This window comes from Protopterus annectens, chromosome 7.part1, assembly GCF_019279795.1.
Source record: "Protopterus annectens isolate FY-2018-M chromosome 7.part1, PAN1.0, whole genome shotgun sequence".
Classification (NCBI taxonomy): Eukaryota; Metazoa; Chordata; order Ceratodontiformes; family Protopteridae; genus Protopterus; species Protopterus annectens.
Genome location: NC_056740.1, coordinates 437,990,443 through 438,014,920, shown reverse-complemented (window position 1 = coordinate 438,014,920; position 24,478 = coordinate 437,990,443). Strand labels below are relative to the sequence as shown.

The window sequence follows — 24,478 nt, the reverse complement described above, 5'->3', positions numbered from 1 at the left end:
AAGAACTTATATTAAGAAATGCCTGAGCTAACTCACCCATCAAATTTCATGATGCCATAATCAGGTTTGATAATGATTACTCTACAAAAGTGGTCTCCAAAAGAAAAGAATTCCTACATTAATAAAAATCGTTAAAAAGAAGCAACTGAAATCTCATCTTCTGTTCCCAGCAAAACTGAGAATCTTCTTACCAGAAGGAATAAAAATATTTGAAACAGTGGATTCAGCTATAAAATATCTTTCCAACAACAATATCCTAACACAGGAAGAATCTATGGAGTGGACAAATAGTACACCAAAAAGAAATGCAGAAGTAAGTAACTGGAAGACTGTTGAACAGAAAAAAAAACAAAAAAAAAACAAATAAATATATATTTTACATTCATTCAAAAGTTTAAACAATGCTTTAAAACAACAAGAATAACAGCCTGTCATCAAACTCATTCAAACAACATGTACTGTTTTTCTTTTTATGGTTACATTTTTATATGCATTAAGGTTACCAAAATGCAACAAGTCTAGATAAATGTTAACCATTATCTACTCTACTATTTACAACTTCAGTCTTTCTTCATTTAGATATCTAGTTGTTATTATTATTATCCTCCTATTAAAATATTTTAAATAGTGAAAGACAGTCAGTATTTATCTAAATATGAGCTTACATCTAATATATAAATCATTTGGCAACTTTAGAAGCAATAGAAACATGCTAATGTTTTTTTTTTTCTGTTTGCTTAAATGGATAAACAAATATCTAGAGATTATATTGGGAAAAGATATGTTTTCTTTCCTGCTCTGCTCACGAAACGATAACTTTAATTATAGAACTCCACTCGCTTTGAAGCACTTCAGCTCTCCTCTGCGAACACTCTCTCTTTATGTTCATTGACCTTTGAACATTTGTGCATGCAATGTCAAGGACCAGCGACATTGTTTAAAAACAAATACTCAATTTTAAGTGGTAGCACCTTTAATTATATACATACACTAAATCAATACAAGGCAATACACCGAAGTAACTGCTTAATTAGTGCCTACATCTTACTTACACTAGCTAGCTGCTGATATCCCTACTAACAGACAGTAGCAACGTGCATACATATTGTGGTGAATTAGTATATATTGCGTTATACAATCAGTTCTTATACAGTCCTTATTAGAAAGAAAATGTGCTGATATACTTAATAAAAATCAACTAGAGACTGCCTTATATACTCATATTAATATACCCACGAATGTCAGTGATGTTTAACTCTCATTATATATGTAATTTGATATATAAATGCTCAAAAAGAATAAACAGAATAACGCAATGACCTAAAACTCTGACAGTACTTAAAATTCAGTTAATGATTGTGTGAATTTAGAACTTGTTTAGTAAACCACATATAAGTGTATACATCTCTGTTTATGTGTAGATAAACTTTTTCAGTTAAATGTAAGACATATATTTGTACATAATGTTAAGCCATAAACTCAACAGATAAGATATGTTCATAGGTTCATTGGTTCATAGGTATGTACTAGGCTATCTGCCCGAAGGCATTTATAAGCCTAGCCACAATGTGTTGGATTTCGCCACCCCCTTAGATTAATTCCCTGTGGCGCAGTCCAGCAGAGCCACTGAAGTGATCCCCGAGATAAACTTTCTGTTTCCCATCCACTTGCCAAGGTTTCTTTTGAAGAGTGTTAGCGAGGAGCTCTGCCTAATGTAGATTGGGATCTTGTTCCAAAGCATGGGAAGTCTCTAGGACAGGAATCTATCCCTCCAGCACATCCTATTTATTGTTGTGGTGAGGTTTAGATCCCTAGTACATGTGGCTCAGGGGGATAAGGTTTTCTTTAGGTGGAGCATGGGTTGGACATGGCCTTGTATGTCAGGCCGAGATCACCTCTGAGTAGGCAGTATGCAACCGAGTACAGCTGTAATTTCTTCAGTCAAGCTGCATAGAGCATCTATTTGAGGCCAGTGATCCTCTTGGTGAGGTACTTCTGTGGTTTTTCCAGCTGTTGCAGGTGTCTTGTAAGGTACATCCCAAATGGGGCATTGTACTCTATGATGGGTCTGATGAGTGATGAGTAGAGGGGCACAATGACCTCTTTTGATCTGGATGCAAACTCTTTTGTGATTAGGTGGGCCATGTAGAAGGATTTTCTAACCACTTTGGCAATGTGATTATCAGAGGTGAGAGTACTATCTACTTGGGTCCCCAGATCCCTTATTACGTCTTCCATATTTAGGGGACTACCACCTATGTGGTAGTTTGTGGGTACTTTGTTTTTTCCAAAGGAGATGACTATGCATTTTTTGGCATTTAGCTTGAGGCCATGATTTTGACACTAGGTATCCGTCTCAGTGAGACCCTTTTGGAGGATGTCTGTGTAAGCCTGAGAGTTAATTATAGCCCCTAGTTTGCAGTCGTCTGTGAACTTGGTCAGCCATAGTCCTCCTGTGCTTGCCTGTACCTCTGAGAAGTATATGCTGAGCAGGAGGGGGTCTTAGGACTGAACCCTGGGGAATGCCACTTGTAACCGGTTTAGAGTCGGACCTAGCTCCCACAACTCTCACCATGTGGGTTCTGTCTGTGAGCCAGTTGGCAACCCATCTTGTGACGTAGAGGTTTATGTTCAGGCAGGTGAGCTTGTCTATGATACCAGAATGGGAAATGGTGTTGAAGGCCTTTGCGAGGTCTAGGTAGGCTGTGTGTACCACCTTTCCCTCATCTATAGCCTTGGTAACTGTCTCAAAGAAGTCCACCAGGTTTAGGAGGCATGATCTGCCCTTAATAAAGCTGAACTGGGTAGGGTCTAGTGTTTGGAGGTTCCCAATGTCTCTGTTAATGAGTTCCATGATGATGCGCTCCATAGCCTTGCAGACCAAGCTAGTCAGGCTTATAGGGTGATAGTTACCAGAGTCTGTTGTGGCTCCACCTTTGTGGAGCAGAATAACCATTGCTGTGCGCCACTCTATGGGTATGTAGCCTGTGGAGAGGCTGAGTTTGAACAGTGTGTTTAGGTGAGGGGTTAGTTCGTCTTTGAGCTTGTGTAGGAAGTAGCCTGGGACACCGTCCGGTCCCATTGATGCTGTGTTTTTGGCTTTGGAGAGGGCTGTTTTAACCTGAGTGTCTGTGATTTCAGGGACTCTACATTCTTCTGGTATGGTTATGGGCCCTTTTGTTGGTGAGAGGGGAGTGACGTTTGCACTGAACCTGTCTGCCAGGATGTTGGCGATATCTGTCGGTTTAGTGTATTTTGTGCCATTCTGCACTAACTCTGAGCAGATCTGAGCATTGCCACTTAGATTCTTGACATAGCTAAAGAATGCCTTGTGGTTATCTTTGGAGTACTTGGCAATTTTTCTTTCAAAGCTCGCCTTGGATGATTTTATGAGGGATCATAGTTTCTTGCTGATACTGATCAGGGATGTCTTCCCTTCTTGGGATTTTACTCTTTTCTGTACTAGTTTCCTCCTTCTATTGTATAGCTTGTTTAAGGCTGGAGTCCACCAGACTGGTTTCCTTTTCTTGGAGGAGTGAGTCCTGGTTTTGCTTGGGATGGCATGATCCATGCATTCTTGTAGGTGCCTGTAGAATGCATTAGTAAAGGATTTTGCAGCTTGGACAGCATTATCCTTCAGCATGGGGGCTTTGAAACTTTCCACCTCGGTCTTAAGTAATGTGAAGTTTGCTTTTAAAAAGTTTTTCATGGTGGTTTTCTTTTCCAGGGGTGGGGGCGGAATGTGGATATCCAAACTGATTTATTTATGGTCATATCTAACCAGCGAGGGGTTGACCTCTGGTGTGGAACACCAGTCGCCCATGTTGGTGATGACCAGGTCCAATATGTTGTCACTTCTGGTGGGAGTGTTGACCAGTTGAATCAGGGCATTTGAGTTTATAAATTCTAGGAAATGTTGGGCAAGGGAGTTAGTACTTGAGTAGTTCTCCCAGTTAATGTTTGGGTAATTAAAATCACCCAATATTAGACTGTTTGGTAGGACCTTTATATTTCCCAGTGTTTCCAGAAATGTGGAATGGGGGTCCTGGGACATGGTGGGTGATCTGTAGCAAGCTACAATTTGAATTGTAGTTTTGCCCGTTGTTAGTTGCACATGGATGATCTCTGAAGCATCGTGCTGTGCCACTAACCTGGAGGTGTAGGTATCCTTGATGAATATGGATACACCCCCGCCTTTTGTATTTCGGTTTGGGTTCTGTGGCCGAAATGTATGGTATGAGTTGTAGCCTGGTAGTGCTGGGGTGCTCTCTGGAGCCTTAAACCAGGTTTCTGATACTGCTCATATATCGATTTTCTCCATACTGAGGAGTGCCTCGAGTGCATGCATTTTGAGGTTCAGACTTCTGACATTGAGTAGCATTACCCTCAGTTTCTTGTTACTTGTGCTATTTACAGTGGTGGGTTTGTCTTTTGGGCCTTTCCTAAAAAAGGCACTATGGGGTTGGCAAGAGCCTTGGCCAGTATTCGAAAGCCTAAGGGTGACAGGTGTAAGCCATCTCTAGAGAAGCAGCGTGGCTTGTGGAGCATGTCATCCCAGGTGGACAGACACTGGATCCCCTTTGAATAACACCAGAAACTTAGCCAATTGTTGAAATTGAGAATTTTTTCTTTATACTGTGGTATCATTCTTGGTGAGGGCGGGATGCTACTCAGGGTCAGGGTCATACCGGCCTGGGCTATGTGATCAGAGAGCTCTTCCATATCTCTTTTCATGTAGTCCAGGGAGGTACATCTCAGGTCATTCACACTAACATGGGCAATTACAGAGTCATATTTGTACTTGTTCTGGAGTGGCCTGAGTGCTTGTGTTATGTGGCGGATCCTGGCACCTGACAGGCAGCTAACAGTAACCTTCTCCTTATTCAGTCTAATGAGTGGGACATCAGTGTGCCTGACTATAGAGTCACCTATTACTAGTATGTTGGGTATGTTATTTTGCCTTCAGGGCTGTGATTGCATGGCACACTGGTTTTGTGAAGTATGTCTTTCATGGTTTGTGTTGGGGGTGGAGGTTGCTTGGATGTTTGCTTTGGAGGTCTCTGTTGGTTTTGCAGATTTTTATTTAGAGCCTCCAAGTATGTTTTCATGTATTTATGTGGTTTTTTTTCCAGTGCTGCTTTAATGGGTTTATGTGAGACTGGTGGTGTGTTGCAATTATTTCCCTTCTCCTCTAGACTGTCTGATCCAGTCTTGGGTTGAGAGAGCTTAACCTCCAGTTTGGCTGTATAATTGCATCTCTCGCATGTATTAGTGTTTGGTGGTAGGAGGAGGGGGTTGTCTGTGTACATGAGGCAGTTGTAACATTGCCTCAAAATGCCCAGATTCACCAGCTGGACTGTAGAGTACACCTGAAACTGCCCTTTGGACATGCCTGGATAGGTACAGTGAACTGTTTTACAGGATGGCTGGTAAGGTCGAATAAAGAGCCTTGTCCTTCTGTACAGTACAGGAAGGTCTAGTGCTAGGGTTTATAAGTTCTTGCTATAAGTTTTTAGCAAGTGCCAGGCTGAGAAATGAATGGCTTGAGTGCTTAAGTTGAAAGTTTGTCTAGTTCCAAGGGAAAATTGAAGAGGAGACTTTGTGGAGCCGGGAAGTTTTACCCTAGCTAACCGGTGCTGCCTGGCATGCAAAACCAGGCAAATACGGTATTTATAGCAGGGAAATGAAAGAGATAGTAATTAGCCTAAAATGTTCTCTACTCAATGAGATTATCTGATTTATATGATGTTTATAACTGATGTATATACTGGAATATTTGAAAGTGTAAATAAGAAATCACAGTGCTTTTGTCTTATACAACCAAGTTCTTTCATAAAGTTCTGACATGAACTGACTGTATTGAAGTTTATAGAACTGTAGTGACTGTGAAAATCTTTTATGATGACTCCTGCTCAGCTGATACTTCAGACTATAGGAAATATTTTCTAGATATCTTTGTTACAGCTAACACCCTTGACAGAAGGAAGTTTGTAGGTGTATTCTTTCACACTCATTCGTTATAAATAAATGTTTGTTGGAAAGCGAATAATAACTGCTATACTTCCACAAAGCTGTGTGATGAGCAAGTCTGATGCTTTAATCAGAAAGACAGAAAGATGTACCAGAGTCATCATTTTTGGTCCTACAACTGTTGTAAAATGTAGATTTGCAATCTGGTTGCATTAATCTGTAGATACTGTAATTACTCAATTCAATATTATCCCTTATACTGAAAAAACAAATACACATTAAAGAATCATTGTGATGATTATTTAGAATAAAGTAAAGGCTGCCCAGCAATGCAGTTGTCAAAGATAATATATATTAAACATGAGATAATCCTGCACTAACCTAGTAACTTGACACCATCTAATAAAAATCTTATTGGACAAGCTGGCATTTGTTGTTGTTTAGCCCTCAGATTCATGCTGAAAACATACAGTGTTTGATCAATATTTATACTTAAAGTTGTCGTTGAATTCTATATTATTCTGACTCATCATCACAAGTGTTCTTAGACACATGAATTTACAGTGGCTCTATTTACTATATACTAAGCATAAGAACAAATAAAAATATTTTCCTCTAAAATGACTGTTACATTTTTTCTATCATTCTGTGTATATTTTAAAATACTATACAACAATCAAACATCTATGACTGCTATTTTAAATATACACAATGCAAGAATGTTTTTTATGATTTACATGTCGTACTTACTCCTGATATTGACCAGATATTTAAATATATTCTAGATTAATCATTCATGAGAACATGACCTTATTTAAATCATATACTTAGACATGTAATTATACTAAAACAGAAAAGTTTATAACTGTACTATATTATATTGTCACATGAGTTGTCACATTGTTTTGAAGCAATTACAAATGTAAATAAGAAGTCTTGCTTCTCCAAAGTTTGTTTAGAAACAAATTCTAACACACTCTAATGGTATAATAAAGAGAATGTCATATATTACCTACAAAAATATAAAATCAATAACATTTTTACATCACAACTATGATATAACGGTTCTACCTCACATAACCGAAACACCAAAACACCGACAACGCAATCACCGAAACCACATAACCGACAGTACAAAAACACGAAATTCCACATGCCCGACAACGAAATAACCGACGGTACACAAACACGAAACCTCATACACTTCACACACCACAATCAACAAACAAAACACATTTCCCATCTAAAAACCACATACGCAACACAAGCACACCAAAATCCCTACAAACCCACACTAAACCTCACATACACAACTACCTACAACCCTAACCCAAACCCTAACCCTAAGGTCCGTCACTACCGCACACTTACCTGGCCCGCTCCCTAACCCTAACTCACTTATCCTGCCCCTAACCCAAACACAATCACTACCGCACACTTACCTGACCCGCTCCCTAACCCTAACTCACTTATCCCGCCCCTAACCCAAACACAATCACTACCGCACACTTACCTGACCCGCTCCCTAACCCTAACTCACTTAACCCACCCCTATCCCCACAGACCGTCAATATCCACACTTACCTTACTCGCACCCTAACGTCCGTCACTACCGCATACTTACACAGCCTTTCCCCATGTCGGCATCCTCGGCGTCGGTGCTTTCATTCGTCGGGTCGGTCTTCTCCACTGTCGATCTTCTGGGTCCCGTCGTGTCGGTCTTCTCAGCTTTCGATCTTCTGGTGCTCTCGGTTTTCGTGTCGATGTTCCGGCGTGTCGTTGAAGTGAGGTAGAACCGATATAACATATGTAACAGATAATTCAACATTGGTAAATCAAACATTTTGAAGATTTTGGATCCAAAGTACCAGCACACTAGCAGACACATGTATGTATATTCATATAAACATATACAATTTAATAAGATAATGAATATTATATTATATATTATTTAATTTGAAGTAATAACACCAACACTATGAAACATTTGAAAATAAAGCGGTGAGCTCATATGTACATTCAAACAGTCAATATAAAACAAAAGTTAAATCACAACTGAGATCTGAATTATTTATACATAATTGTTACAAATGTTAAACTAATCTAATGTAACAATACCCATAAAGAGTTCACATAGATACAAATAATTAATCTTAAACCTCATACAAGGGTACCAGATGATATTAATAAAACTATACTGACTGATAAACATTAGAAGGAGGAGGAACCCTATAGAAGATGACTAGATGCTGTTCAACAAATGTTATTTTGACTTACACTCTAACATTTATGTTATATCAAACATATGTCTAGATCGTGTAAACATACAAACTGTTTTAGAACTAGATAATTCTACAAGATCAAATGAAGACCAGTTAAGACATATTGCAGTTCTATTGATACAATCATAAATCTTTGCTTAACAGAACACATCAAGGTAATTAGCAGACACAAAGCAACATTAAGCAATCTAACAGCACATAGTTGATATAGAAATATATTATATATCAAGTTAACTAAAATACCTTATTATTCCCATTTGTAATATTCTCAGCCTTTCTTCTCTGTGGAGTAATAGAAAGTTCAGTAATAAATACAAAGACCTAATATTTTTGATCCACTTAAGCATAGCATAATGCAACTAAGAATTCTGATTTGTTTATCAATTTACATGTTAGAAATAATACATATAACACTCAATTTTAAACACAGAAATTACCTAAAGTATTGATTTATAAATAAATTAAATATTATATCCACCAGTAGATTACATTATCCTTATAACTATGTAAATATTGTTACACAAGTTAAGAGGATGAGAGAGCTTGACCTAAGCATTTTACACAGAGTAGGAAGGTTTGCTTGGGTAGTCTTAATAGTCAAGCAAAGAGGTATATTACCTCATAGTAATAAGAGATGGGTTATAGGGTTTAATATGTTATGTTTAGAAGTGTATTTGTTCCTTAATAATGGTCTGATGTCGATCAGAAATATACAGAACCTTTACAAAAGGATCACTTTTCTAATTCAAAACCAAGAATACATATTATTTATATACACTGTCATACAAAATTAAACACAAAATAAAACATAAAAAGTTTGTCTATAAATTTTAATGGTCTGAATAACAGTAATAAAAGGAGAAGTACTTTCAAATATATAAATCTACATAAACCACAACTAGTATTCCTTCAAGAGACACATTTACTGGATAAGGATATAAACAGCTTAAATATCAATAATTACACAGTACTAGTAAACTCTCAATACAAACAGAAAAAGAGGAGTAGCTATACTCTTTCGTAATGCAACCTTATTACCCAGAATAATTAACACCTATCAAGACACATCTGATATGTTTTGTCTCGTATCTATGGAATTAAATAAAAAAATATATTCACATTAGTTAACCTATACTGGATTCCAGGACTTCGAGTTGGGACAGTTAACCGTCACTTTGAAAATATAATACATTTAGCTAAATGTAGTCTAATAATGGCAGGAGATTTATTTATTTATTTTTTATTTTATTTTACATTTATTGACCGGGATAGTCCGACTGGATACATGTCCATTTTCAGCAGAAGCCCGGGGAGAAAAGCTCCACACATACCTATAAAAAACTTATTAAAAACAATATACATAGTTAAAAACATTGTTACAGATACAAAAAGTCATTTCTTCAGCTTTATACAAATGTATAGTGTTACAATTAATCAAAATAAAAAACAATGTATTGGTGGGAAAGACCTAATTATGACATGATTATATTGCAGGAGTTAGACTGGACTTCAACTGCAAGAAGGAAGCCACCTATAGCAATGGCACTTATAAAATATACAGATACAGCTTCCGTAAAAGATATAAATGAATTTGCAGATCCTGACTCCTTAAGCTACTCTTTCTATTCACATAGACATAGATCTAATTCTAAAATTGATAGAATATATGTAGCCAATGTCTTAATAACAAGAATTGATAAAGTTAAACTTATAAATTGCCCCTATCAGATCACAACGCACTAGTTTTTGAGACAGAACTTATGCCTATGCATTCAAAACTCATTACAAGGATACCTTATCTCACAAAATTAACAGAATTCAAAGAGTTCTATGAAAAAGAAGTAAAAACTTTTATTGAACTTAATAGCACAGAAGATATCTCAGAAATATATATCTGTGACTCATTAAAAGCATACACTTATGGGAAAATACTTTCTTAGTATATTAAGAAACGAAAAATATGGAATAAAGATATGATAGAACTACAAAATAAAGTAGACAAACTTAAACTAGAAATACAAAAAGATAATACGGATTTAATTCAAGAAGTTTTGCAAACCAATAACAAATATACAGAAATATCATATCACAAGATTATAATTAATCTAGAGAAAATCAAATTAAATTCTTATTCTACAAATCCAGCACATCAGAGACAGTTAGCTAATAGAACAAAAAAAGAATCAAATCTAAACAAATAAAAGAGCTATATATTCCTAATACTAACAAGAAAGTTACAGATTTAGATGGTATCTTAGAAGCTTTTAGACTTCAATATATCTCTTACATTTCCTTAAATTACCGAGAATTACCCGTCAAAGACATAAAAAACTACCTTAAAAATAATATTCTTTCTAGAATAACACAAGAACAAATAGATACTATAAATAAACCAATCACTATGACAGAATTGAAATCACAAATTAAAAAGCTCAAAATAAATAAAGCGCCTGGCCCAGACAATATGTTACCAGAAATGTACACATTAATATCTAACCAAGCTTTGTCTTTACTCTTAAAAGTATATACCATAGTTAATCAAGATATAAACATTCCCCCCTCATGGAAGTACTCATTGCTATTCCCAATAGTAAAAGAAGGTAGAGATTAAAAACAATGCTCATCATATAGACCAATATCTTTATTAAACATAGATTACAAAATGTTCATGGCAATTGATGCAGACAGGATCAAATATTTACTTCCATCATTAATTCATGAAGATCAGAAGGGCTTTATCAAAGGAAAAAATACTACAGACAACCTTAAAAGAATTCTGACATTAACTGATTACAGCAAACATAGAGGTCTAGATTTAAACATAATCTCTCTAGATATTAACAAAGCCCTTGATTCTGTTAACTGGAACTATCTTGCACTAGTCCTAAAAGAATATAAATTCCCTACAACTTTTAATACTCTTATCCAGTCACGATATGAAAACTCCATAGCATATGTTAAACTAGGATCATACAGCTCAGGACCCATACCAATAAAGAAAGAGACTAAACAAGGTTGTCCTTTATCACCATTACTATTTGCATTACTTATAGAACCCTTTGCAAACCAAATTAGATCAGATAATAACATTCAGGGCATACACATTAATAAAATATTAAACCTTAAACTCTAACTCTTTGCTGATGACATACTTTTAACCCTTTCAGACACTAATCAATCTTTGCAGGCTTTATTCAGATCTATAAATACTTTCTAAAGTATTTTGGGTTTACAGTTTAATGAAAATAAAACAAAAAGTATGCCCTGCAACTCTAAAAAGAAATATATAAATACAAATGTTTCCAAATACATAGTAACTGATAACAAAATTAGTTATTTAGGGGTTAATCTACTTGATGATTTAACTGACTCTCTTATATTTAACTATAATAAAATACTAGACAAAACAGAACAAACAATGTCTAATTGGAATAAATACATATTCACAATGGGAGACAGATTATTTCTTATTACATCAATATTTTTTTCCAAGGTATTATATCTAATACAAAGTTTTTCACTGCCACCTCCCAAAAAGATCATTCAAAGATATAATAAATTAATATTAAACTGTTTATGGTTCCCAAACAAACCCCAAATTGCTTTGAATAAACACATACCAGCTTTGGAAGATGGTGGAATCAATTTAACAGACATTGAGACATATATTTTATCTTCTGTTGTCAAGGACATAACTGTATAGCTAAATACCTTTTACTTACCTATATGGAAGCAAATACATGAACAGATGTATATAGAACTTCATCACAATCAAATACAAGATTGTCTCTCCATCATGCCAACACCTCTTGTTTGGATGTGAAAAGATTATTTAGTAGGAAAGAATGAAGATAACACACTGCCATCAAACTATATAAACTTTACATTAACAACATTTAAAAAATACATAAATAAAATTCCAAATATTAATTCCTCGTTTTTCCTGATTTTTCCCATAGCTTTTACAACTACTGTCTTTGATACTTCTCAAATTCATAAAATGAAAATACTCAAGGAAGAATCATTATGTTTTTGGCATCAATTGACAGAACTAGGAAAAGTATTAACTAATGAACAAGTAATCAATAAACATAAACAGTGATCTATGGCTACTCCTTCAAAACCTAAGACAATATCTTACAAATAAAATAGAACAAATGTGAGTATCAGACATGAGGTTCTAAAATTCATTGTTATAATCACAACACAACCTTACCAAGGTGGTGGTTACCTATCCAACACTTACAAAATTATATATAAAAAGCAAATAAACCACGGAGCTACCATGTGATGAACAAAACAGTCATGCGAGGAAAAAATCCAAAAGAACAGTTCTCAGCTTTAATCCAACAACAGTTAGTAATATCCACACACGAACCAGGGTAAAAACTCAGGTTTATTGTAAAAGAGGTGAGCGCTTTCACTAAAAAGCTTCTTCAGACCTAGTAACATATGCAATCTAAACATACCAAGATATATATATATATGTCTCATTCATCAATTAGTACAACCAATTAACGAATGAACAACAACTAAAATATCTTAAAGATATATGAGCATAGCATAATATAACAATACAATACAGAAAACCTGTCAACATATAAAAACATATCCTACTTATTCTATCATAAAATAAGAAACTAAAAATATACATAAATAAAGAAGTCTATACTTACAAAATTATAAAACAGACAAAAGTATATGAAGTAAAATCTTACTGGGATTATTACACATCAATAAATAACCACCCTCCAGATGATGAAGAAAAAAAGATTATCTTAAAATCCTCAAAACATTCAACATTGTCACTTTATTGGCAACTATTCACCTGGTGATACTTATTTATAAGCTTTTATACACCACATAAATTATTTATAATGTTTGCTAGTGAGGATCGATGTTGGAGATGTCAGACTAAAACAAAAGCTGACTGGCAGCATATTTTCTATGAATGTAAGTGTCTCACTCTGTATAAACTATTTTCCAGATTGTTTTTAATGATAAATATCAATTAACCAAATCAATGATTTTATTCAACTCTCCCATCCCTGACTGTGTTCCAAAAAATCATTTTTAAATCTTATGGTCATTACTGGCAGTAGCAGGTAAAAACATTACCATTCACTGGAAAAGTATGGCCTCTCCTACATTCAAGGAATTTAAAAACTTAGCCTTAACAGTGGGACATATGGTAATATCAACAATGAAGAACAGAACTAACAGACCTACAACATATTACAACTCTTGGATGAAAATACTGGAAATACTTGACAAAATGGACAAAGACATATGATTTTATGTTTCAATATGCACACAAGGTCCAACCTTATTTTTACCCGTATAGACACTAATGTATATAGTCATATAATGTTTTAAGATTGTATATATGTTATCTATTCTTTTTTCATGTAATGTTTGTAAATGCTGGTATATTAAAATAAAAAAAATTGAGAGAAAAAAGAATACTGTTTGTTTTTTATTATTATTATTGTGGGCTGCCTTAAGGGAACTAAAATTTTGTTTCTTACACAAAACTAACAAAATCCAGCATTTCACAAGACTTTTGTTGTTCCATTTAGGCAGTATGTCTTGTTTTTACCTTGGGGCTGTTTGACCATTTCCTGGAAAGTGTGGTGAAGCTACCATGCACTAAATCATTAGACCACAAGGTGAAAAAATGAATTTCTTTCTGCTAACCAGGACAACATTCCTGTTCCTGCACATAAAGTGATGTACTTCTGTGCTGTGTGTATTATATTTTTCCTATTTTTCATTGTAAGCAGACCTTTAGCTTGGGCATGGCAAGAGGAGTGTCTGGGTGTAAATTGTAAGAAGTGTTATCAGCATACTGTCAGCGTTCATTCATTCATTTCAGTGAGTGCTGGCAATGCCAATGTCTATTTGGTTGTAACTATAGTTTTTTAATTAAATAATTTGCTCTGAACTTCCAGACATAATCATTTTTAACTGAACTACTGTTCTGATTGTTTGCTCTGGCTTGGCTCTTCCTCAAAAATCCCAGGCTTACACATCTTTATTCCAAGCTTTCAACTTTGAATCTATAGACTGTGCCCTCTTGTTTTAATCCAACCTTTTTCTTTTAAAATATGGTACCTAACTGGACACTTAAAGCATTTGTTTTTGTTATACCTCACTTTGACTTTGGTTACATTTTCTCTTAAAATGTGGTGGCACACATCTGTTACATAACTGACCATTGTTTCTTCTTCTTCTTCTTTGCAGAAGAGTCCTTATGCTCTTATGTTATAAAATAGATAAAGATGATTATATTAGAACTGTTCCCCTGCAAAAGCATATTACTAATGCAGTGATTTGTATACCATTTTTTTTCTAGAATAATCTATAATTAGCTTCGCAATTAGCCTCCTCTATTCCTTGAGCATCTGAATCAGCTGAATTCTTCTCCTCAGACTGACAGATAAGAAAATTTCTGTTGGAGATACGATTTCAAAAATGAATGAATATTTTAATTGAGAGAGTAGAGGAGTGTCAGAATTTCACAAGAGATGGTCTGGATTCCTGTAATCCAGTAGCCATTCCCGCTTGTTTTAGGGACCTTGGACAATTAATTTGATTCTGCCTCTGTTTCCATAGATGCCCAGCTGCCTACCTATAAGAAACCTTACAGATTTTGCAGGATGGATAACACGCATGAAATCCTTTACAGAAACCCTGCTGCAGACCGCGCTATACTTTTTATGGATGGGGACAGAGCTTATAGGGCCTCTTCAGCTTCCAGCCATGCCTCAAACGACAAAGATAATCATTCATGAGATAGACTTGGAAAAAGGTCTATACAGCCTCCTCTCTAGGCTTTAGAGATATTAATTGCCAGAATCACATCTAAGTATCTTTTATCTATTTTGCAAACATGCCGCAAACCTTTACTTCACTTCCTAACATTGACTCTAAATCTTCCTTGTTAGAAATGTTAAACTCTGCTTCACAGATCACTAAGCATACAATTAACTGTGCATATGATGCAGTAGTTATTGTTTCCATGACTGCTGCTACTGGTACTGTTATGTGTATAAATGCATAGATAACATGATGATGCTAAATTCAATTAGTAATTATTATTGATTAAAGTATTAAATTAACTGGAAGAAAAGGGTAAGTTGATGCAAGGTGTCAAACAACTCTTTCTGTTTCCCATTCCTAGATATCAAGGGAATTATCCATCTTCTTCTGTTTTTTTTTTTTTTTTTTTCTTTTTTGATGGTCCTTTAAAGCCCCCATCCCCTGCAAAACCCAGCTAGACAGCAAAACATGAAGAAATGGTAAGGAGATTGCCAAAAAAAGGAGATGGATACAAGGGCCCTCCTTTCAAAAGAAAACCCACTACCTATGCCCCCCTCCCCACCTCAGCTATTCCTCTCAAATAACAAACAGTCTCTTCTACTGCCTTCACTCCTGGAAAAAAGATAACTTCAGACTCCCAGGTTATAAAAACAATAAAAAAAATGGTCACAAACTTCAGTGGCCATCCTTTCCACCTCATTCACAGTTCCCTCATCCACCAAAAATCAGATCCACCTGTTTCCCCAAGTTTTGTCAAATTTATTATCCGAGGGTGTGATAGAATCAGTGCATCCATCACAAAGGAAAAAGGTTTTTTATTCCACAATGTTTCTGGTTTATTTACATTTGCTGACTGGGAAAGTCTGACTAGAGCAAAGCCTATTTTCAGCAGAGGCCCAGGGAGAAACACTCCAGATGCATGTCTTTAGAATGTGGGAGGAAACCCACATGAATGCAGAGAGGACACCCACATGAATGCAGAGAGGACATGTAAACTCTGCACAGAAGGACCCCAGCCAAGAATCGAACCAGAGAACCTCTTGCTGTGAAGTGACAACATTAACCGCTGAACCACTGTACCGTCCAAAGTGGTTCCCCAAAGGGAGGCACATTGAAATCAATCATGGACATTTTCAGTGCTAAACACCTTTCTTTTGGCTCCAAAATTCAAGATGCTCACTTTACAAACTCTGATCCCCCCGTTTGCTTCCTAAAGCTTTTCTACTGGCCTTGGACTTAAAATATGCTTATTCACATATCCCAATCCATAAAATTTACAGGCATTTCCTAAAATTCTTTGCCTTAGCACTTTCAATTTACATTTTAACCTTTTGGACTTTCCATTGCTCCAGGAGTTTTCATCAAGTGTCTGGTCCCAGTCAAAGCCTTTTGCAGACTTCAGGGCATCCATATTTTTCAATATTTGTATGTCTGCCTCATTTCAGCTCTCTCAGTCTAAGACACCTTAGCTGCTCTTCCGTTCAACATAAATCTTTCCAGCAGTCTGGGGTTCTGGCTAAATCTGAGGAAATCTTGTTTAAAATCTCTATCAAAAGTTATTTTTTAGGGTGCCTGCTAGACAACTCCATATTCATTGCATATCTCCTTGTACACAAAATGTCATCTTACAGAGCTCACCTGATAAACTTGGCCCATCAGTGCATGTCCACTGCAAAAGCGTTTCTCAAAATTCCATGTTTTATGACTTCCTCCATCCTAATGGCTCCATGTAGTAGCATGCAGCCCAAGAGACCATTAAGGAGCCTTGCCCAAACTCCCAGTTGCTCCAAAGTGCTATTTGGTTAAGTGATTCACTTAAGGTCACACATTAAGTTAATGCAAGTAGAAAGATTCAACCCCTGTACCCTTGTCATGGGAAGTAGTTCATTAACGGGACAGAGCTTTAGTCCTCTGCAAGATATAGTACATATGATGATCACAGGTAGTTACTACACATGTGGTACTGCAAACCACAGAAGATTCTAGTCTAATTTCTCAGTTGCTCCAAAGTACCCTCTGGTTAAGTGATTTGATCAATGTTACACAGCAGGCAAATGAAAGCTGAAGGGAATCAAACCCTGGACCACAGCAAGCAGATGAATAACAGCTCATAGCCTTAATCCTTAGCACTAACTGCCAGACATGGAGAAAATCTACTAGTATCTCAAATCAGTTTGTATCCAGCATCTTCATCCCATGTCTTTCCAGGTTCCGTTATTCATGGGGTGGACCAATCAAGTCTTGCTAAATCTAGGCCTCCCATTTTCTCCTCTTCTTCCTGTTCAGTCAATCATAACAGATGCTTGAGATTTTGCACTGGGGGCAGTGTTCCAAGGCTTCATTGTCCAGGGCACATCAGAGCCTCATTTCAGGACGAGTGTATGAATCTAAAGGAAATAATAGCACTAATAAAAGGTATCAACAGACTCACCTGTGCATCACTACACCTCTGTTAGCGATAACAGTAATGTGGTGTATAAACCAATAAGGGGGGCAAAGTCAGACCCCCTCTGCAGACTAGCCATAACTGCCTGGGAATTGGCAATACAGCACAATCTCTCTCTACAGGTCACATATATTCCATCAGAGCAGAATACAATAGCAGACACTTTCAGCTAATCCAGGATCGACCCTCAGTGGATGCTACATCCAGAGGTCTTTCTAGACAATGTTCATCTGTGAAACACTGTCCAAGAAGATCTGATTGCCTCCTTTCTCAACAAACTAGTAAACCATTTCTGTTCCAGGATACCTTGCAAAAAGGCCTGGAAAACACGTGTTTTCTTTCCCATGGATAGGAATTGCCCTCTATGCCTTCCCCTCTTTCTTTTGATACTTCTTCCAAAGATCAAGAAAACTTGTCAAAGATGCTTCGGGTAAGTCCCTTTTGGCCCAGATAACATTGGTTCTGCCTCCTCATGCAAGTGGTCAAGGGCAGTTACCAAAACCGTCCTCACAGAGACGATTTTCTCATACAACAGAAAGGATCCTTAATCCACACCAAAATTCAAAATATCCATTTAACAATTTGGATAATAGAACTTTGATCCCACTTATGTAACTTTTTTCTCAGGACAAGCAGCAGGTATTAAAGGAAGCTAGGAAACCTGCTACTAAGAAATCACTATGTCGGTGACACCCTCCACCACCTCCCCCAGATAGAACCACCAGTTCCAGCAACACTAAATGGGAGGTAAACCAGAGACAGCTCATTCAAACTCAACTGTGTGTGGCCTGAATGATGCTGGATTTTAAAATTATAAGGCTACTGGAGCAAAGACCATCTGGATAATTTTAAATTGCTATTCTTCTGACATTAGAGACATTGTAAAGGGGCATGATTGATGATTAACATATAATTCTGTACAAAAATAGCGCTTTAAGTTGGTGAGGATTCATTTCATGGCAATATTTTCTTCCTCTATAGCTGAATAGTGTCTCTTAGCAATGCTGAGTTTTCTACTTGTATAGCCAATGGGATACTCATCCTTATCTATAGCTCTGAGCTCCTATGTCCAACTCAAGAGACATCTGTTTGCACTAACAATTACTTGCAAACATCTGGTGCTGAATATCTGTTAGTTACCTAAAGGCTTATTCTGCTTCAGCTGTCCACGTCATAAGTTCATAGGTGTTTAATAGGCTAACAGCCAAAAGGGCCTTTTTAAGCCTAGCCACGCATCCCAAATCTCTGACAATTCTGATACCCTTGATAAGTGTAAGTATGAGCTTGGGAGATGAAACATTTGCAGGTTACCTGTGTCCATTAGAGACATAGGTGCCAAACCAGGGATGAATTTCCAGTTTCCCAGCTAATTGTCCAAGTTGCACTTGAATTGGGTTAGGGAGGAACTCCGCTTCACATGGATGAAGACCCTGTTCCATAGACGTGGTAGTCCCTGGAATGCATACCTATCTCTCCAGCAGGTCCTATTTATATCACAGGCAAGGTTTAAGTCTTTAGAATGGGTAATTCCGGTTCTCTTTGTTTTGCGGATATACAGGAGGTCCATCAGAGTGGGGTCTGACAATGCCCTATATGCCAGGCATAGATCTCCCGTCAAAAGCCTGTAGGAGACAGACTCTAGGCATAGGGCCTTGAGGCGGTCTGCAGAGGACATTTTACCAATGCCCTGTATTCTTTTAGTGAAGAACTCTCTGTGGACCTTCCAACTGGTTGGATATGCCTGCTTAGGTAAATACCAAAGGGGGACATTGTACATGATGATAGGTCTTGTGAATGCTGAATACAGTGGAACAATGACTTCCTTGGACTTAGATGCCCTACCTTTGCTTATAAGTTGCACAACATAGAATGATTTCCTCACCACTGTAGACATGTGATGGTCGAAGGTTAGATTACTATCTACATGTATCCCTAAGTCAACTCTAAGGTGTGTGTTGTCAACCTGATAGTTACCAGGGAAGGCTGACCTTCCAAAGTTAACTATTATGCACTTCTTGACATTTAGGTTTAGTCCATGGCTCTGACAGCAGTTGTTTGTCTGTGTCAGCCCCTCCTGGAGAACATTTGTGTCAGTGTGAGATTCAATGATAGCTCCTAATTTGCAATCATCTGCAAATTTAGTCAACCAGAGACAATTGACATTGGCCTTGACTTCTGAGAAGTAAATACCAAAAAGGAGCGGTCCAAGGACTGATCCCTGAGGGACTCCACTTGTAAATGGCTTTTTGTACAGGTGGACTCCCCAATTCTAACTTCCTGGGTCCTGTCTGTGAGCCAGTTGGCTATCCACAGAGTGACGTACCTCACCACTGGGTGCACCTAACCTCTTGAGTTTGTCAACAATGCCCGAGTGGGGTATTGTGTCAAATGCCTTGGCCAGGTTAAGGTAGGCAGGGTGAACGATGCTGCCATCATCCATTGCTTTGGTGCCCTTCTCAAAGAAGTCCACCAGGTTGAGTAGGCACAATCTGCCCTTGACGAAACCAAAATTGGTTGAGTTCAGTGTTTGGAGGTTTACTATATCTCTGTTGATCATCTCTATGATAATCCTTTCCATGGCTTTACATATAAGACTAGTAAGACCTATGGGCCTGTAATTTCCAGGGTCTATAGATGGCCCACCTTTGTGCAGAGGAATGACTGTTGCCTTTCTCCATTCATGAGGCATGAAGCCTGTTTGGAGGCTACAATTAAATAGTAATTCTAGAGGCCCTGATAGGTGATGTTTCATGCTATTTCGAAAGCATCCTGGGATATTGTTTGGGCCCAATGATGCAGTGTTCTTGTTCTTAGAGACAGCATTAAGGATATGATTCCCTGGTGATAGTAAGAGGAGTAACTTAACCTTCAGTAGAGCCTTACCCTCAGTAACATCTGTAAAGAGACAAGGAATGATAGCAAATTAGGAATACATTCACAATAATAGCTAGTCATGCCTAAAAAAAGCCATAACCTGTTTAAAAGTTATTGGTGTGGGGTAATTTTGTATGGCATTAATTTTTTCAGCCTGGAGCTTCACTATTCCTCATAGCCCAAACAGCAGCCTTCTGATATACCTAACATGCACTTAGCTTAACACAGGTAATCTATGTCTTGAAATTTAGGGAAATGGCCTTCCCAGTCTTCCAGACATATAACTGCATCATGCAGGCAGACTGATGAATATCTGATAAGGATTTAAAATGTTTGCCCAACAGCCTCTGGAAAGTTACAGGTGTTCTGTGGAGACCAAAGGCAAGACTGAAACGGACAGCCTTTCCGGTGTGTAAAATGCAATTTCTTCCTTAATCTCTGGTGCTACTGAAATTTCCAGTAGCCTTTGGTTAAGTCCAAAGTGGGCAGAAGTCTGGACTTGCTCAATTTTTCAATCAGTTCAGCCACTTGGGAAACGGGATATGAATCAAATTTAGAAATACTATTTAATTTTCTGAATTACATTGCATTCATATGTCTCACTGTTCCACTAAACCTTAGTAAAATAGATTGGTGCCTATTAATCTTCCGGCATATTTTTTTACTCAGATTTTTCCTGGGTTAACAAAGAACAGTTTACACATACCCTAAAAACCCTTAAGGATGGATGGTATTCCTTAACAGTCTGAATAGTGCACATGCAAAACTATTACCAAAGTTGCAATACAGTTCATTTGATTTATGATAGCTTTATTTCATACCAGTCTTACAAGAATTTTTTTTCAAAATACTCTGGCTGTGATACATTCTGTCTGAACTTTCAGCTTTTCAGATATTTGTGCTTTACTGAAGAACTTATACAGTATTAAGAACGCATCAGATTTTGTATGCTTTTTGTTCAGAGGCTCTGAACAAAAAATAACTGAACAATAAGTTGTGTAGTTGTGTGTCACTTTTATTTACATGCTTATGATATGCAGTACACCTGAAGTGCTGTTTTCAAGTTATGCTTTGGTGAAAGCTGTATGTACTCACCTGGCGTCTCAGTAGTATGTGTTATAATTTAATTCCATAAGTAACAGAAAAATAAATAAGCAGTTTGATTTAGCATGTCAAATGCATGCCAGGTTGAAGTAATTTGATGTTACTACATAAGAATGTACATACAGCAACAAACATATGCATATTTCTTCAGGCAAATGAGTTTATCTAACTATAACAACAGCTGAACAGCTCTACGAGCTTTAAAATAAGTTTTCAAGTTTCATGGCTCTCCTACAAAAACATATAGGACTTTTAAATTTGCATAAAGTGTGAACTACAGACGTCTCTAAAATCAGTATTGAATTAATTTATGCCCTCTGCACATGAGATCACCTTAAGGGAAATGAAGCAGAAAAAGGTGTTGGGAGCCACTGGAATGACAGTGATGGTTACATAGACATCACTGCAACAGGGTGGAGCAAAACATTTAACAGCTGCGGTATAGATACATACATGAACATCTGAAATTAATTTAACTAACATATCGTCTAAGGGCGGCCGCAGAGGTGCAGTGGGCAGCCGTGGTTAGTATTGCCACCTCACAGCAAGAGGTTCTCCGGTTTGATCCTCGGCTGTGGTGCCTTCTGTGCAGAGTCTGCATATCCTCCCTGTGGTCGCGTTGGTTTACTCCCACATCCCAAGGACATGCTGTAGGTGGATTGGATACTCTAAATTGGCCCTAGGCGTTAGTGCGTGCATGTGTGTGCCTTTTGTGGAAGGCTGGGCGCCAGGCTGGCAACTCGACACCGTAAACCTCCACTGCCAATCATGAGAGGACAGGTGATCTGCTGTGGTGACCCCTAACTGGGAAAAGCCAAAAGAAGAAGAAGATTGTCTAAGTATGGAAATTAAGACATCTTAAGCTTCATAAATGTATTAGTTCAAAAAACAGCAGAATTAAACTATCACATACATAACAGATATGACTCTCTTCTTAACAATGTCTCTTTACATAATATGCCTATAATTCCACATTATCTGCATTTCCTCTGTATAGATAATCTGCTAGATTTTCTTTTGTAACTACTCCTCATGGGTCTGGTCTTTGTTCAAAAGGAACCACTGGTCTAGTCCACTCACGCATTAATATACGATCAAACAAATGAACCCATAAGAAATCTTAAAACATTTTATAAACTGGTTATATATCACATTTAACTCAAAACCTACATCATTGCAAAATTTCTGAAGTTGTACTTATAATACTGATTTTAATTCAGTTTACTTTTACAAATTATATTCAGCTGTAACGTTAAAATAAAATATTAGCATCTCAAACATTTCACAAAACGCTTAAAAGCCAGACAGCACTATAGGAGTTTATTAACATATGTGGTATTAGTTCCACTGTAATAACAGTATCACTACCAGTGGTTGGATATGCTAATGTGGATGGGTCCATAGCACAATGGAAAAAAGAAATACTTTAACTCTGTATACTACTCATAAGCAGTACATTGTGTAGGTATCAAGCAATGGATTTGTTTGTAGTGTGTAATAAATGCAAGAAACTAAACAGCAATAAACACCTAAGTCCTACTACAGTAACACCATGCGGATGCTGAACTGTCAAGTGCAAATTCTTTCAAGGTCAATTAACTAGAGAGTGTTCCCTGGAATGGGACATTTTATACATAGTGGGTTTACGTGCATAATAAAAAATAAATAAATAAATAAAATTATATAGAAGTGGCAGTGACTCAGCATGTAGCACATTTACCTTTGATGCTGAAAGGTACGCTCAAATATGTATAATGTTCCCTAATCTTAATGAGTACAACCAGAGTAATAAGAAGCTTGAGGGATTAAGGGTATAAGGAGAGACTGGACGAGTTAAAATCTTTTCACACTGCACAAAAAGGAGAGAAACAGAGGACAAATGAGGATTCAGAAGGCAACAAAGGAACAGTACTATGGAATATGTTTAGAGAAAAGAAGGGGAGGAAAAGGGGGCATGACTTTCAAAAGACATGAACTTCAAGATAGACATTTATAAGCACTCTTCTCCAAAAGAGTAGTAAATACGATTACCAAAGGGAATCATTAGCTGCAACACCACAGGTGACGGCCATGAGATTAAGGCATGGAAGGGATAGGGGAGATACAACATGCACAACAAAATGATAGTCCCACATCAGACCTCTCAACCTCTTAACCCAAGAAATCTGACCAAGGCCAAAAATAATGGGATACAGTTCTTTTCTGCTGACAGGTTCTGTACTACTGTAACACACACAAAAAGGAAAAAACTTCCATAGCATTTTGTATGTTCTGCATTTCCTATTTATAAACCCACGTCCTATGATTTGCTTCTGACTTAATTCAACATTTACTGGTCTAAGGTGCATACTACTTTTCAAATTTTGGAAATACAGATCTTCATTAGTGTTAAAAATTATGCTAACAGCAGTCTCCCATACCAGAAACAGTTCTTCAAAAACAAAGAATGCTGCTTTTCTAAATGTATCAGTAGAAAAAAAGACAGCAGATGTTCTACTCAAAGAAGTTAGTTTCTTCTGCATTGACTAAGCTCAGCATTATTTACCTCTGATGTCATTGTTCCGAATCTGTCTCCAGTACCACGGATTGCAGTTTTCAGAAACAAAGACAGACTTGCTCATGAAAGGCCACCAATGAAATATGACTCCCTTATTCAGTTCCTGTAGCCTAGTACGGAGTAGCCTCTGAAAACTAACATCTGCTTCCTGTTCAAAAGGGCACCAGGGTACATTTCTGAGCATGCTCCAGTTTTGCCAGAGGTAATGGGGGAGGGTATATATGGAATGTGTATTCAGAAACCAGTTCCCAAGACTGGGATAATGTCAGATCACTGATTTATTCTGGCAGCTGCTCGGGCTACATCATTCATTAGCTCAGTCTGTGTGTGTAATCCAAATATTTCCTTAACTGTTTCAGTGATTTATATGACACTGTTTTAGTGATTTCAGTGATTTATGCATTCAGACATTCTCCAGCTCTG

General features: G+C 37.1%; 1 protein-coding gene across 1 annotated transcript in view; it reads right to left on the bottom strand.

Annotated features, from left to right (window-relative positions):
- Positions 1 to 24,166, bottom strand: part of LOC122807814 (zinc finger protein 208-like) — a 218,458-nt gene extending 194,292 nt beyond the window's left edge. Inside the window, exon 1 of the mRNA XM_044078897.1 lies at positions 24,044 to 24,166. Coding sequence (XP_043934832.1) covers positions 24,044 to 24,055 — 12 coding nt within the window. The 5' untranslated portion in view covers positions 24,056 to 24,166. The remainder of the gene's footprint in view (positions 1 to 24,043) is intronic.
- Between the last annotated feature and the right edge of the window lie 312 nt (positions 24,167 to 24,478).